This window comes from Cygnus olor, chromosome 5 (genome assembly GCF_009769625.2).
Source record: "Cygnus olor isolate bCygOlo1 chromosome 5, bCygOlo1.pri.v2, whole genome shotgun sequence".
NCBI lineage: Eukaryota > Metazoa > Chordata > Aves > Anseriformes > Anatidae > Cygnus > Cygnus olor.
This window is the reverse complement of record NC_049173.1, coordinates 35954645-35969348: the sequence shown is the minus strand read 5'-3', so window position 1 is coordinate 35969348 and position 14704 is coordinate 35954645. Positions and strand designations below refer to the sequence as shown.

Below are 14704 nucleotides of genomic sequence, written 5' to 3'. Positions count from 1 at the left end.
CTGCCGTTCAGAACGAGCCTCAGATGTATGCACGATTTCCTCACTCAGAGTGCGTCAGGAGGGTGGTTCAGCTAAATCATGTTGTTTGAAAGGTGGGTTTATTCACCATGAAACAGATTTCCTGCTTACCGAAGGGAGGTAAATTCATTGGTATTGCCTCTCTCACTGCTTTTAGAAATATAGGCAGAATCCAGGTCCTGAGGTCTGGAGTTTGATGTGTTGAGTCCTAGTTTGTGCTTATGTAGGGAAGCTGAGCGACAGCTGGGTAGAGTGCATGGATTCAGATGCTTGAACTGAAATCTGAAAGCTACTGGTGTTTATCAGGGGCCTGTGGCTTGCAGGACTGTGTCATGATGACTGCCTATGATCTAGTACCCAGCTGTGGATGCCAGGGCCTTTTCAGCTCAGACCTTCTCCACCCAAAGTGGTCATCTGTAGAGTGATCATCTTGAAAACTATCTATGCTTGTCTTGTTCTGCATCGGATTCACAAAATATCAATGTGATCAGCTGATGGCACTGAGAAAAGACTCACATGACCAATCCTGTGGCAGACTGTTGCATTCAGATGTGGAATTTCTTGAATCCCAAGATTCACAGAAAATGCAGACGAAAGGAGTCAGGGGAACACAGAGCAAAGCTAGGGAGGGAGCTGGGGAATGTTTGCATGGATCTGGTCAAGGCAAACCTGCTGGGGCTGGTGGAACTCTGCTAACAGGACTAGAAATCTGTCCTCTCACTAACTTCATCTTATATATGGGAAACATTAACAAATGGTTGGGAACAACGTTTCATTACTTCTGTTTATGTTAGTTGATTTGTTCATATTTTTTTTTAATTTAAATGGCTTCACACAAAGTTTTGCATTTTTTGAGGCAAATTGACTTGCTTATTTTGAAGCATTGTTTATTTATGTTTGGTCTCAAAAGAAAGAATCATTTAACAACCTCAAATAGAAACCTGAGGGCTTACCATTTTCTGGCGTTTGCATTCAACTGTGAATATTTTATTTCTCCCCCCTCCTCCCCCCCCCCCCCCCCCCCCCCCCCCCCCTTTTTAATTCTGCTGGATCTCTGTTCTGGAAATCAGAGAAAGTTTAAAGAGTTGTTTTGATCAACTATTTGATATCTAGTTTTCTGTTTTGGAGAATTTTTGATTATGTAAAATTAAAATATTATTAATCCTAAAATATTATAGGACAGAAACTATCTGACAATTTTGCTCATCTCCACTACTGGATTCTTACAAAGATGATGCACATTGTTTCTTGCAAGTAGCAGGAGAGTACAGAAATATGCCCAAGTACATTATGTTTAAATAGCAGTATTTCTTCTGTGTTATACATGCCTAGATATGCTTCAGTCATTCTTGTTTTGAGATTTCTTTGCCCATTCAGGATTTTGCCTCCAGTACCTGAATGCCCCACAGTCACATTACAAGAGGAACAGAGATCTCACAGCTCACTTCACCCTTTGAGGATTCGTTTTCAGCCAGGGCAGTAGTGTGTGCTTCCACCAAGCATGTAGAAACATTGTGATGTGTCAGAAGGTGTTATATTTTAGTAGCTGAGAGTGTATAAGAAATTAAACTGTTGTGAGGTCAGTTATTCTTCAGTCGGATACCCAACCTTTATATAAAAACATCAGAATTTACTTTTTCTAACACTGGGAGTGTAAATTTGTCAAATTCTTGTTCAGTGTTCATAGCAGCTCACTCAGCTCTGTCTAACAGATTAGCATGGGCATTAGATGGTTTTTGTAATGTGTCTGTCCCTGGAGTAGCCAAGAGCACTATAAGTAAGGCACCAAATCCCCAGAAATGGAAGACCCAAAAACCCTTCTATCTGATTTTGCTTCATCTAGAGATATGGTCATGGCCTTTGTTCTGTGTCAAGAAGTAAACAGCCGTGTGTTAGTCAAGAACTGGTGTCATGATGATTTAGTGTATCACAGGAAAATAAACTCAAAAGCGGCCCATTTCTGCAGTGCTGCAGAGCAGGTTTGTTACTGTGCACCTCCCTGCCTGTGTGCTAGGTAGCTGGAAGGCACATCTCAGGTGCCTGATTTAAAGAAACAAACAAATTCATAAATAATTCAAAATGTATTTTATTTATAGAATTAAGTAAACTTTAATTCCATAATTACCAGCTTCCTTTTACTTAAGCAGTCTAGGATTCACAAAATAGAAGGCCAGAAGGTATGCATGACAGAGGAACCTGAGCTCAAGCCCCTGCCTCGCAAGGCAGAAGGAGGCAGGACTTTGCTCTGGAGACAAAACCAGTTAGAGCAGCCCGCTGCTGAGCCCTTTACCAGCACATAAATCCCCCGTTACAGGATCCCTCCAGAAATCTGGTAACAAACCTCGTTTTCCCAGACACTTCCCAGACCAGAAAGGCTGTGCAGTCTCCAACCTTGGAGGTATTCAGAAGCCAATTGGATGTGGTTTTGTAGGGGGCTGCACCAGGTGGGCTCCAGAGGTCCCTGCCCGCCTCAGGCACTTGGTGACTCTGTGACTTGTACCTACTGAACCCATCCAAACTAATCTCTGCCTCTTTCTGCTGTGATGCCTGTTGGGGCCCTGACAGGGTGGTGGAGGCAGTGAAGATGGGAGGTGGAGGTGCAGGGTTTCTGCCTAGCCCAGCTGCCATCTGATGTCCCCAGGTGCGCCGCGGTGCCGCAGCGGGCTCGGGGCTACCAGTGAGTGCTTCAGGCAGCCCCGCAAAACATGCAAGCCATAGAGCATGGCATTGTGCTGTTTTCAAGCCTAATTTATCCAAAGAAAGAAAGAAAGAAAGAAAAAGGTATCAGCAGTTCTCTGCTGTGGTAAGTGCTATGTAAAATCAAGCTGCAGCATAAGACGTTGTGCTGGATTCCTAGCCCTTTAGTACGGAGACATGTTACTCCCAGAGTATGGCGAGTTACCTGAGAGCAGTAATATCATCGAACAGACTCAAAGAAAAACAGATTTAATCTAGTGAAGTGGTTGCTATCCTTGAAGGCAAAGCTAAGGTCAGTGTTACAAAAGGGCAATCTAAACCAGCTGAAGGAAGTTCTCAGTAGTGCCGGTACTGCTCTCCCCCCGCTGCTGCAGTGGTTGAGCTGGCTGGGGGCTGGTCGCTCCATTTTCTGCTCCAGGGCTGCTTTCTTCTCCTCACTTCTCTCTGGGCAAATGTCTCCTCCCTACCTTAACCAAAGGCAGAGAGCCTTTCCTCACTGTCTCTTGTGCAGCTTTCTTCTGCACTAATGCTCTGAACCTTTTAAATTGCATAAATGCAGTTTTAGTAGCACTAATTTCTACCGTGTTACTCTCTGCTCTTGCAGTTCCTGTTGCATGTCGTTCAGGATAATGGGGAGGTTACGGTATCCTCCAGATTACTGCTGTCCTTCCTGTACTTCTGTGAAGTATTTGCTGTATGTAAGTCATCCCAGCACCTAATCAGTCTTTAATTTACTTTCAGCTCTTTAAAGTAACCACAGAAAAAAATAGTAATAGATGGCATTCTTGGTATTTATGTGCTTTGCAAAAAAAATATGCGTTCCTTACCATTACACTTACTCTTTTTCTGTTATTGCAGAGATCAATGTAATTCCATGGTAACCCAAATGTGTCCTGCGTTACCTAGATAGCTCTGCCCACAGCTCTACCAGGACTGAGGAACTTCTCCTCCCAGTTGATCTTTGGTGCAAAAGAAGATACCTATTCTACTGAATCATACTGAATCATGACATGGTTTAGTGGGTGACATTGATAGTAGGGTGATGGTTGGACCACATGATCTTTAAGTTCTCTTCCAACCTATTCTATGATTCTATGCATTCTTAAGGTTGTGAAACTTAAAATGCATTTGTCTTCATAAGTGAGGTCTTCAGTAAGCATTTAAAAAGACCTCTCCCCACTCCTTCTGCCATGGATTTAAAAGTTGAACTAATCTAGGCAGCATCAAAGCCACTTGGGCAGCAAGCTCTAGGTGGCCCAGGTTGAACAGTGGGGTGGTCGCAGGTGACCTCCAGAGGTCTGTCCAACCTCACCCCATCTGGTGACCCTGTAAAAAGACTCGTTTGGGAGCAACAGGCTTTTAGAGTAACTTTTACTGGAAGAGGATGTGCTGTGGTAGGGAGTGCCTTGGCTACTTGCATGCGCAAGTGACACTTCAGTCAGTTAAAATTACACTTTTTTCATTGCTGATAATTAAATTTATAGCATAACCTCTAGCAGTTGTCTTTGTTGTTTTTATTATTAATTATGTTGATAAAAACTTCTGTTAGTAACAATTGTCACTGAGAATTTCTAGGTTTAAGCATCAGTAGGAGGAAGAAATGTTTACTCCAATTATTTTACTACCAGTTCAGAGATTTTAATGCCTGGATGGTGGTTTGAGAGTTAGTTATTTCCTTCAGTTTATGACTCTGGTTTACATAGTAATTTTCATAACTCGAGGAAAGTGATCACGCCAATTGCTTCAAAATGAATCTGTATTTGTGTGCACTTGCAACGTATTTAGCTGTAGCAGATAAAGCATTTGCCTAAAACATCTTAATTTAAGATAGAATAATAGAAAAACCTTTTTGTCCTGCCCTCCTTGCAAAATGTTCTGTAAGGAGTGGCACACCTTCATCCTTATAAACTGTATATATATCCCTTTGAGGGAGGAGGTGTGCATAGGTAGATATGCTTGCTTATCACCTGCACTACACTTGTATTACAAATACAACCAATTCCTTTACATCTGTTTGCTGTCCCTCACAATTTAGCACAGCTCCAAAGAGAGAACACTCAAAAGTGAGCTTCATGTTCCTCTTCTTTTTCTTGACTCAGCAATCACACAACTAGCAATATTATGTACATGTATGAACATTGTAGTGGACTGAATTTACATTTTTTTCTTTTAGCAACCTGTTTTGGAGACAGGTTACCAGCATAACTGATGAACTGGTAAATCTGGTGCACTTACCTGGTAGTTATTATTTATCATCTGTATTGAGTGCCAATAATAACCAGTGGTTCAGCAGCCTTTTTAAGGCAAAACATAATTTCTGAGAACAATAAAACTCTTGAAAAACATTTTTACAACTAGAAAACAGATTGTACCATTTTTATGAGGTGCCTACCAACCTCCATGCTGCAGTTCTAATGAGGCAATTTTCCCAAAAAGGCCTTTTGGTGGGACCTGGCCTGGCCTTAACTTGGCAGCTTGCTGCTTCAGGACACCCTTTGGCTAGATAAGTCTCATCTTTGTGAGCATGAGCTCCTCCAGTGCTTAACTAGTGACTGGCCAGATCATTATAGTAGTCATAAAGACCTGAGTCCGAAAATACCAGAGTAGTACAGGTTATTAAAATAGCAATTCTCACCTTGTCATGGAAAGATAATTACATTTTTAAATGCCACAATGTCAGGTGGAAAGTACACAGTAAATCCAAGTATGTTCTCCTTGTTGGGAAGATATGTATTTGGTAAGATGCTATATGGTGTTTAATACGGATGGGGGATTTAATTCCTAGTTAAAATTAGAAACAAATTAGTAATGAAGCAGTATGTGCTACCTTATACCACCAATAAATTGTAAAACCATAAGCACAAAGGAGTAAGAAATTACTGGGATTGTTGCTTTTAAATGCTGAGTCACCTTTTGTAGCAGAGCAATTGGGTTAAATGTAACCTGCCTTTTTCCAGTTAGGGAAAAACAAAGGATTGTTAATTAGGGCTTTGAATTTTAAGGAGTGAAAACAGTAAGCATCTTCTGATAATGTAATAATTCTGTTGTACCTTTCAATATTTCATTTTAGGTAGAGGTGTCTGACTGTCCAGCTTAGAAGTATCTATATTCATGGTTCTTGGTTGGCTGCTTATAGATGCTGTCTCTAGGAAAGCTGATGGAAAGCAACTGCTCAGGTGAAATCAGTGAGGCTGTTCTGATTGTGCATGTGGCTGAGACATGGGTATTTATTTGCTGCTGCTGCTGCTGCTTGTCTTTTTTTTTTTAAGATGATCTGTGAACAACCTGTTGCTTTGAGCTGCTTTTCTTGGGACCTGAGCAGTCTGGACAAATACGCAGGTGAGGTATGATGACAGTCTTCTCATTTCAGTAAGCAACGTTCAAGCTCTCAGTGTTTTAATTGCAGTTTATATTTTCATGCTGTAGCTGATAAAAACCTATAAAGAGTTTTAGCAAACAGAACAGATGTTTGCACAAAGACTGCCTAAGTGAGAATGTGAGAAAGGACTGGAAATGTTCCTTTTCGTTTAGGTTGAATTTAATATTCAAGAAAGTCATCGTCTTTGTGAAAAGCTCTTGACTTGCCAGGAAACGTATTTGTAAAGCAGCAAAATAGAATCCATTTCACTCGGTAATGTGTAAGTGATACTATTGCATGTATGTATGGTATTACATGAAGTGTAAAACATATCTATAATATATGAAAAAAGTTTTTTATAGTAGTATTATGGAAAGAGGTATGTCAGATGTGACAAAGTGGAGGACAAACTATGGAGAGGAGAAGAGAGGAGAGGAAAAGAAAAAAGGCTGTAGGATCAAGTTAGTGTGACTGTCTAATAATTCAGGTAGCAGCACAGCTGTCGGTATCTGAAATCATATGCTTTTAAGAGTAGGGCCAAACTTTCCTTAGCCAGAAAGCCAGCTGTTAGAAATGGGAATTTTCAGAACTATCCACTGAACACCTGCTGGAGTTTTTGCCTTTCAAAACCGGGGGGATGGTGGCAGTTGAGTATCACTGGCTACATCAATAGAGCTGGACTTTTGTGACAGTAAAACAGTTTGAATTCTTCTGCATGTGAATATCATTACTGATTTCAGCAGTCCTGAGTTAAAAAACAGTTGTTATACAAATTAATCTTGGTTCCTCTGAGCCCTTGATTTTTGCGGACAGCCTGGATTAGAACATCTCCTTGCAGCGTTATTTATAACAAAGTACACGAGAGATAATTGAAATGCCTGACAAGCAAGAGAATGGGGGACATACCTCACAGCTAAGGCTCATTATAAGTGACAGTGCCTCTCATTTTGGATCTCAATTAAATACAGGCCATATAAATCTGCTTCTATCCAGCTATTACAGTATCCCGTTATAAATCACAGAAACGCGGACCTGCTTTTGCATTTGTCAAATATGTTTCCAAATTAAGCCAGAACTGATTTTTTTTTTCCCTCTACAAACCTATATTAATGCTTGACATAATAAAATACAGTCTCATGTCTAAAAATAAGAGAGGATTGTACTTTCCCCATGTAAACATTAGTAGAATGAACTTTCCATTTTCTGGTTCCCAGCCCCTTACGTTCATCCTTCGTTGCTGGGCAAATCATGGAGTTGTGCAAATAATGTCTGTGACAAATCCAAGTTTGAACTGATGCAAGAACTCTTTCCACCTTTTCCTTTATTTTTCTGGAGGTATGGAAGGATATAACTTAATTGCAACTTCTGAAATCCAGCTGTATGCAGTTTGTCCTTGAGACTGTTTTCATCACCTGTTAACCTCCACTCACTGCTGACGCCTGTTGTCAGCAGCAGGTTTTCTTCACAGAAGAAACAGGACTAAAGGGAATGATGGATTCCTGATAGAGGTAACATCAAGGAAACCAGTAATCATTTTTGCCGCTCACAGGAAGGCAATAAAAGCTAACGTTCCTGGTGTCTGTACCTCAAGGAGGACACAGTGGTGTTCATGAACATACAAAGAAGGGCAGCTCAAACAAGGGGACAGAGCAGCTGTCTTAGGGGGAGATGCTGAAATGGGTAGGACCCCTCTGTTTGCACAGAGGTGGCTGAAGGAGGACTTATCATGCTTTAGAGACATGAAGATGGGATAAAGTGAATGCAGAGCTGGTATTCAGATCCACATTGGTCTGACTCGGTGAAGGGTTCCTCTAAGTCCTTGTGCTTTTTTCGCATGGCTCTGCTGTTTTCATGGCTCTGTGCAGCACCTTGCGTGTTCTGGTGTCCTTGGAGGAACTGATGCAGATGTGCTTTTGTTGAAAGACTGTGAAATGTTGCTGTGGGCAGTCCAACAGGAAACAAATGGTGTGAATAGAGTGAGTTTAACTTACGCAGAAGTCTATAGCTCTCTCCCACAGAATGTGATAGTAAAAGGAAGAAAAAAAGTAGTAATTTTCAAGCTTCTGAAAGTTTTTCCAATGTGTTTGCTTGTCCACAAAGTTCTCACTGTCCTGCTAAAATAAACTCCACAATCCTCTACAGTTTAGGAGATTCTAAATCAGTTGACATTCTAATTGTTTTAGGGTAATCTCTGTTTTCACATGCAAATTTAGTTCAAGATGCTGAAAAGGGATTTAAGTAGGGTGCCAGAAAACTCATGGGAAACCCACTGTAGCTTTCCCAAAACATTTAAGTAGAAGAAATTCTCAGGCAGTGAAGGAGAAACTCCCATGTGTATGTCTTCTTGTGCCAGAAAAACCCATATCATTGGCCAAAAAGGAGATATATATATATATATATATATATACATATATATATATACACACACAGCGAGAAAACAGTACAAATGTCCTACCAAAGAGCTGTATATGTGTAAAAAAAAAAAAAAAAAAAAATCAAAGTTGTGGACCAGGACCTTGCATGTTGTCTTGAGTACATACCGTGAGTGTTAGACTGGTGTAATGGAAGACAGGCTTAATGTGAATGAAGTAGAAAAGCAGGAAAATACAAATCAGCTAGATTAGGCTATGCGAACATATTAAAGCTAATGTATTTAGTCCAGCAGCGGGCAGGTTGTGGGCTCAGCAGTGGGTGCTGCAGCCGCTGGACACCGCTAACACTGCTTCTGCTGGGTGGAAGCTGGAGCCTGCAGCATTTGGGTTCCCTCTGCTGGTTCAGCTTAAGGCCCGCCCTGGCTGCTTAGCTTGTGTGATGGGAGGATATTATCCCTGAAAGACTCTGAAGTATTTCCTTTCTGGCTGTGTTTTGGGATCTTGTGTAGTTATTGCATCAGCAAACCATCCGTCTTGGGGGGGGCGGGCAGGAGGGTAAATATACACCTGACTCACTAAAATAAGTTATTCAGAATTTAGGCAGATGCTTGAAGTTAAATATACACCTGTGTGCTGTACCTAATAGGAGTACGTGTGACTTAGGCACATGCTTCCATGCTTTTCGGAGCGAAGATGTTGGTGGTGACTTTGGCAATGGACAGTTAAGTGGGCTGTACTTTGAGTGCTCATGAACAATTATCTGAGTCTTCTCACCATCTGTAATGTCAGTGGCTATACAACCATGTGGATTGCACTTATAACGTGAAGGAAATAAGAGTCTTTGTTTTTTAGATTTCTTTGAAGGCTTTCTCATCCATGTACTAAGTGTAAGAGTAAGGACAGACTGTGATTATAAAGCATAATCAGACCTGTGAAGCTATGGATGTGCCTATAGCTTTCTTGCTGACTTTCATAGCTCTGGGCAAGTGCTTCATTCTCCTCAGCTGAGTTTTTTCATTTGTCAAAATAGCTTTATGAGCACAGATAAGTGCTGGAAGGCATACCTTAGTTTTGAAGTGGCATGAAATTATCAGCTGTAACATTATTTCATTACGCAGGGCAGCTGGAGCAAGGAGGGTGTGTGCTCAGTCAAGTGCACACCTGTAATGATGTCCTTCTGCGGTCAGCTGGAGAAGCTGCAGGTTTGTTGGGGTAGGGGAGGGGCAGCAGCTGCCTGGGGCATTTCTCTTCCAGGTCAGTGGGGAAAAAGCAAGAAGGCGCTGGAGGAGGGGGAGCTTCTTCCCTTGTCGTGCCCGGCAGGTTTTAAAATCATGCAGTCTACATTCAATTCACAATCTGATTTTTTTTTCTCAATTCAATCACTTCCAAGAGAACAGGTGAGAGCTTGCACAGCCTCAGATGGCACAGCACCATTTTCATATATGATGATCCATACGTAGTGGAAAAAGGTCCCAGATCCACCCGCAGCCAGGGAAGTGAGGCAGCAGGACATGGTGCAGGGCTTGTTTCCTTGTCAGTGTGACAGTGCCACAGCTTCATACACAGGTGACTGAACAAAAATCCCAGAGATCTCAGTGCATAATAAGCCCTTGCATCCCGGTTTCCATGTTGTGCATGTGCCCTAAGTTTTAGCTTGCTTATGCAGGCACAGGTTTGGAGTCAGCAAGGTACTAGTGACAGTGAACACAGCATGAAGAGGGTCAGAATCGTTCCTACTATGTTAGTAGCTTTCTGAAACATCCTACCAACTAGGGCAAATGAAAACTGTGTGAGGAGCTCACTCCATTAGTTACTTATTCAATGTTCAGTTCCAGAGGAGAAAAATGCATTGATTCAGAGCACAATAACTCAGATGATGGATTTTTTTTAATATAGAAACTGTATTTGGGGGGAAAAAAAAATCAGTACTCATGCAAGTTTCTCTGCAAAATCCAAACTGAGGAGAAGTTAATAGAAAGCTTTCTTGAAGCGTGCCATGAGAAGATGCGATGTTCTGTTAAAAGAAACTGTATTCTGGTAAAGGGTGACAATAGTAAAAAGAATGACCTTATTTCAGAAACTCTGAATAAGAAAGGACCTTAAAAGGCCAACCATCCCCCAAAAGATCTGACCTGTGAGCTTTGACAGGTAAAGAAGAACTCTTAAAAATGCCCATCCTCCTGGAAGTTAGTTAAAATTGTGAATGTTTCTCACAGAAATTTCAGAATTGTCAGACTTTTAGAAGTGTTCTCTACTGTCTTAAACTCTGCTGAGTGACCTCATCTGCACTTTTTTTCAGGAAAAAGTGCCTGTTCACAAAAATGTGGATGTAAACGGAAAAGCTTCCTATATAACCGCAGAAGAAAGAACTCTGAACTTTAGCTTCCTATAAATGTGTACTAGGGTTGCAACTGCTGATGCACCTGAAAAATTTCAGGAGTTCTGTGCTATGTTTAGAAAAATGAGGAGGAGGAATAAGGAATGAAAAGATATATCATCAATCATTGCATTTACCTCTTCCTGAATGAAGGTCACTGGGTTTTTATCTTGGTGTTTCAATTGGAACACATTTGAAACAGGTCTTTAAGGGGAGAAGTTGGTCCTATCTGGAAAAAAAAAAAAAAAAAGTGTGTTAGAGAAAGCATGCTATTCTCCTCTTAGGCTAGAAATAATAGGTTAACAGTAATAGTTTTTTCTGCTATTGTCTTCTAAGATAGTCTTCTGTTTATGGAAGGAACCAGAAAACAGCTTAATTTTCCTACTGTCTTTCAGTTTCTTTAAACAGTTAAAAAAAAAAATACATGATTTTGGCAGTTCCACCAAAATGCAAAGAATGTAGAGTGGTTGGAGATTAGTGTTTGGAACCAGATGTGAACTCTGATTTAGATCAGTTTATGGTAGTGCTTAAAGTTTTCTTTAAGCCATTTCCTCTGCCAAAAAGGACCGAGGAGCTCTGGTAGAAACCAAGTGGAACACGAGTGAGCGATGTGCCCTTGCTGCTAAAAAGGCTGATGGTGCTCTTGGCTACATTAGGGAAAGCATCGCCAGCAGGACACAGGGGTTGTCCTTCCCCTCTCCTTAGCACTGGTGAGCTGCACCTGTGCTGCATCCAGGCCCAGGCCCCACAGCAGGAGACGTGGACAGATTGGAGAGAGTCCAAGGGTCACCAAGATGCTGAAGGGACTGGAGCACCTCTCCTATGAGGAAAGGCTGAAAGCCGGGACTGTTCAGCCTGGAGAAGAGGAGGCGCAGGGGGATCTCATCAATGCCTAATAATACCTGAAGGGAGGGTGCAAAGAGGAGGGAGCCAGGCTCTTTTCAGTGGTGCCCAGTGCCAGGGCAAGAGGCAGTGGGCGCAAACTGGAACACAGAAGAAACACAGTTCTATCTGAATGTCAGGAAACACTTTTTTACTGTGTGGGTGAAGGAGCGCTGGCACAGGTTGTCCAGAGAGGCTGTGGAGTCTACATCCTTGGGAGGTATTCAGAAGCCACCTGGATGTGGTCCTGGGCAACCTGCTTTAGGAGGCCCTGTCTGAGCAGGGCGTTGGACCAGTTGGGTTCCAGAGCTCCCTGCCAGCCTCAGCCACTAATTCTGTGATGGCAGTGCCCAGAATTGAGCCCTAGAAGCTGAACCACGATTCTTGAGCCCATACCCAATGTAACTTGCTTTATGCTTCCTTCTGATTTTTTTCTGCATCCTTCAAATAACAACCATTGGGCAGGATTCCCGTATACACAAAGGTCCCATATACCTCTTGTTCTGGGTTAAGGCGTTGAAATGGTTGTGAATTGCTTTCATATCTTCTCTCATTCTCTTTGCAACCATAGTGTTACTATGCATTTTATTTCCTACATGAGAGTCTTGTAAAACTGAGTCCCAAAATATCTACGGTTAAAAAAAAAAAAGTCATGTAAGTATTGATATGATGAATTCCTTGTACCTAGCACAGGATATTTTTTCCAAATTTGGTCAGGATATGAGGAAAAGTCAGGTATTAAGAACTGGTTTTCCCAAACTTCCTAATTTTAATTACTCACGGATCAGATTGATTCTAGCTTGAAGAAAGCCCCTCCCTAAACCCAGAGAGGACTGGAACCTCAGCATCCCACTGTGAAATCCCTCTAAGCTAACTTCAGTCGTTATTTTTTGTAGGAAAGTCATCAAAAGTCATAACTTTGATTTTATGCATGCTAACCTTTTGATGATTTGTAGGATGTGGTGCCAGTAAATAGCCTAGAATAGCTTTATACAATATGTATTCTCTACTTTATGTATTTTATCCTGCAAAACTGAAGTAATGCTGCAGGTTGACTGGCAGTTTAGGTAATAACTATGAGTAGTTAACGTTGGCATTCAAATTTTGCTCTTAGTTTTACATTATTGTGCAGATAATCAAATATTCCTACTGTGACTAATAAGAGCTCCTTGCCATCTGTGCAGTGGTACTGCCACAAAGAAAAGACAGGTATATGTTTCTGCCCCACTTTTGTGTCATATATTATTCATGCTTGAAAAGTAAAATTCATTCTTTGGGGGATGCTTCCAGTATGGATTTTATTTGTTAACCATTAGGGAAATTGGATAAATCTTAAGGATCCTTGTAAATCTAGATTCTTCCCCTCCTTCATCTACACTTCTTTTTAAAAGAAAAAGTTTCTTGTGGCTTCACCATTTCTGCCAGCACCCAGGATGGGCACGGATGGGCCACGCTGGAGCCAGGCCGCCTGTGGTCCGGCTAGGAGGGAGGCTTGGTTCGTGATGGATCAGAGGAAAAAAAAGGATCACTGTTTTGAAGGACAATGCAAAAAGGAAAGGCATCATTTTACCCACATTTGAAAAGCTACTAGAAACCACTTTAAGTGATTTTAAGCAGAGGCTTCTTTCAGGCTTGCTCATTTAATAGAGGAGGATATCTTCTGTAGCTTTGGCATGGTTAAATCTTGCTTCTTAATGTGAGGTGAAACAAACGTGCGTATAAATAGTTCTAATGAACAGGCGGTGAATGAGCTCAGGTTAAGTGTATGTTAAAAATAGAAGAGGCAGAGTCTGGAACATTTTTATACCAATTTTCTGTTAATAATTCATAGAACTTCAGTCTCTTCCATCTCATACCTTTTACTAAGGAAGAAGCAAGTAGAATGGTGAAAAGATTCTGGTAATTCTTATGTGCAAATTAGTGTCCTACGTGTGATCTGTCATTTGTATTATTTGTCCTTCTTTGTAACATTTACTTCTTTTCCTGTTTTGGAGAAAGGTAAGAACAACTGTTGTGAAAAACTATGGGCGGAAAAATGCTTTCTTCATCCTGAAGGCAATTGTATTTTGCCCTGAAGCATGACATTTGATTTAACCTGTCCCATTGTATAGAATTGCATAGCTACAATTTTTATTGAACAGCAGTACTCACTTTCTGTACTGCCTGGAAGCAGTTAGTGTCTCCTCCTAGTGATTTGGAGAACTGTTAAATCCTGTGTTGTGATGCACCACGACACTGTATTGTTGTGACACGTGGCCGCGGTGTTTTGAGAATGCGTAGCAGCTCTGGCGTCATCACACAGGAGAGTGCTCCGACTGCTTTGTCACACTGTTCCCCAACCCCTGATCCCTATTTCCACAAGCTACTGCGTGGAGATGGTCCCTGGTCTCTGCCCCTCCTTTGCTGGCTGCTGAAGGGTCTTCCCCCTTCCCTGCTTCCCTCTTGCTTCTTCGTGTTCTTTTTTTCTGGAGGAGTGAGAAGCATCTTTGTAGCTCTTTTCTAATGTGTTTCCTGTGCAGTCTTGAATTTCTCATGGAGTGTTCTTTCAATCAATTCTCTGTGTATTATGTCTAACACTTAAACAGAGGATCACCTGCCAAATGCGTAGGCTTGAAGAGACCCTACTGTGATTGCTCATCACTGCCACTGAAATTATTACATCTCCAGGTGTAACAACCTGCTATATTGAATTTGCCAGTTTCAAGAAACTGAATTTTATCTTACAGAACGTAGAGTCCACAGTTGCGTGCAAATAGAATAAAAGATTGTTCTTGGCCCCAAAAGGTTACAGATCAATTTAAAACAAACAAAAAAGCAATGCATACACTAAAAAGCAAAAGACATCAGTTGGATGAGAGGAAGGTGGAGAGAAATACAGTTATAATTTACTTTGATAAGGGTTTATGTTTCCTGATTTTAAGTTTTGAACTTTCATTTCCACAAGCAGTCCCTTATCTTCAGATGAAAGAGGGAGAAGAGTGCAAAAAGGCTTCTGCATCC

At 41.4% G+C, this 14704-nt stretch overlaps 1 protein-coding gene across 9 annotated transcripts in view; it reads left to right on the top strand.

The window, feature by feature from the left end:
* Positions 1-14704, top strand: part of RGS6 (regulator of G protein signaling 6) — a 283258-nt gene that overhangs the window by 139674 nt on the left and 128880 nt on the right. The window contains exons 1-2 of one of the 9 annotated variants that reach the window (XM_040560600.1): positions 5784-5891; positions 5985-6059. The exons of the other annotated variants lie outside the window; for them this stretch is intronic. Coding sequence (XP_040416534.1) covers positions 5985-6059 — 75 coding nt within the window. The 5' untranslated portion in view covers positions 5784-5891. Of the gene's footprint in view, positions 1-5783; positions 5892-5984; positions 6060-14704 lie in introns of those variants that run through there. 9 annotated transcript variants of the gene reach the window in all.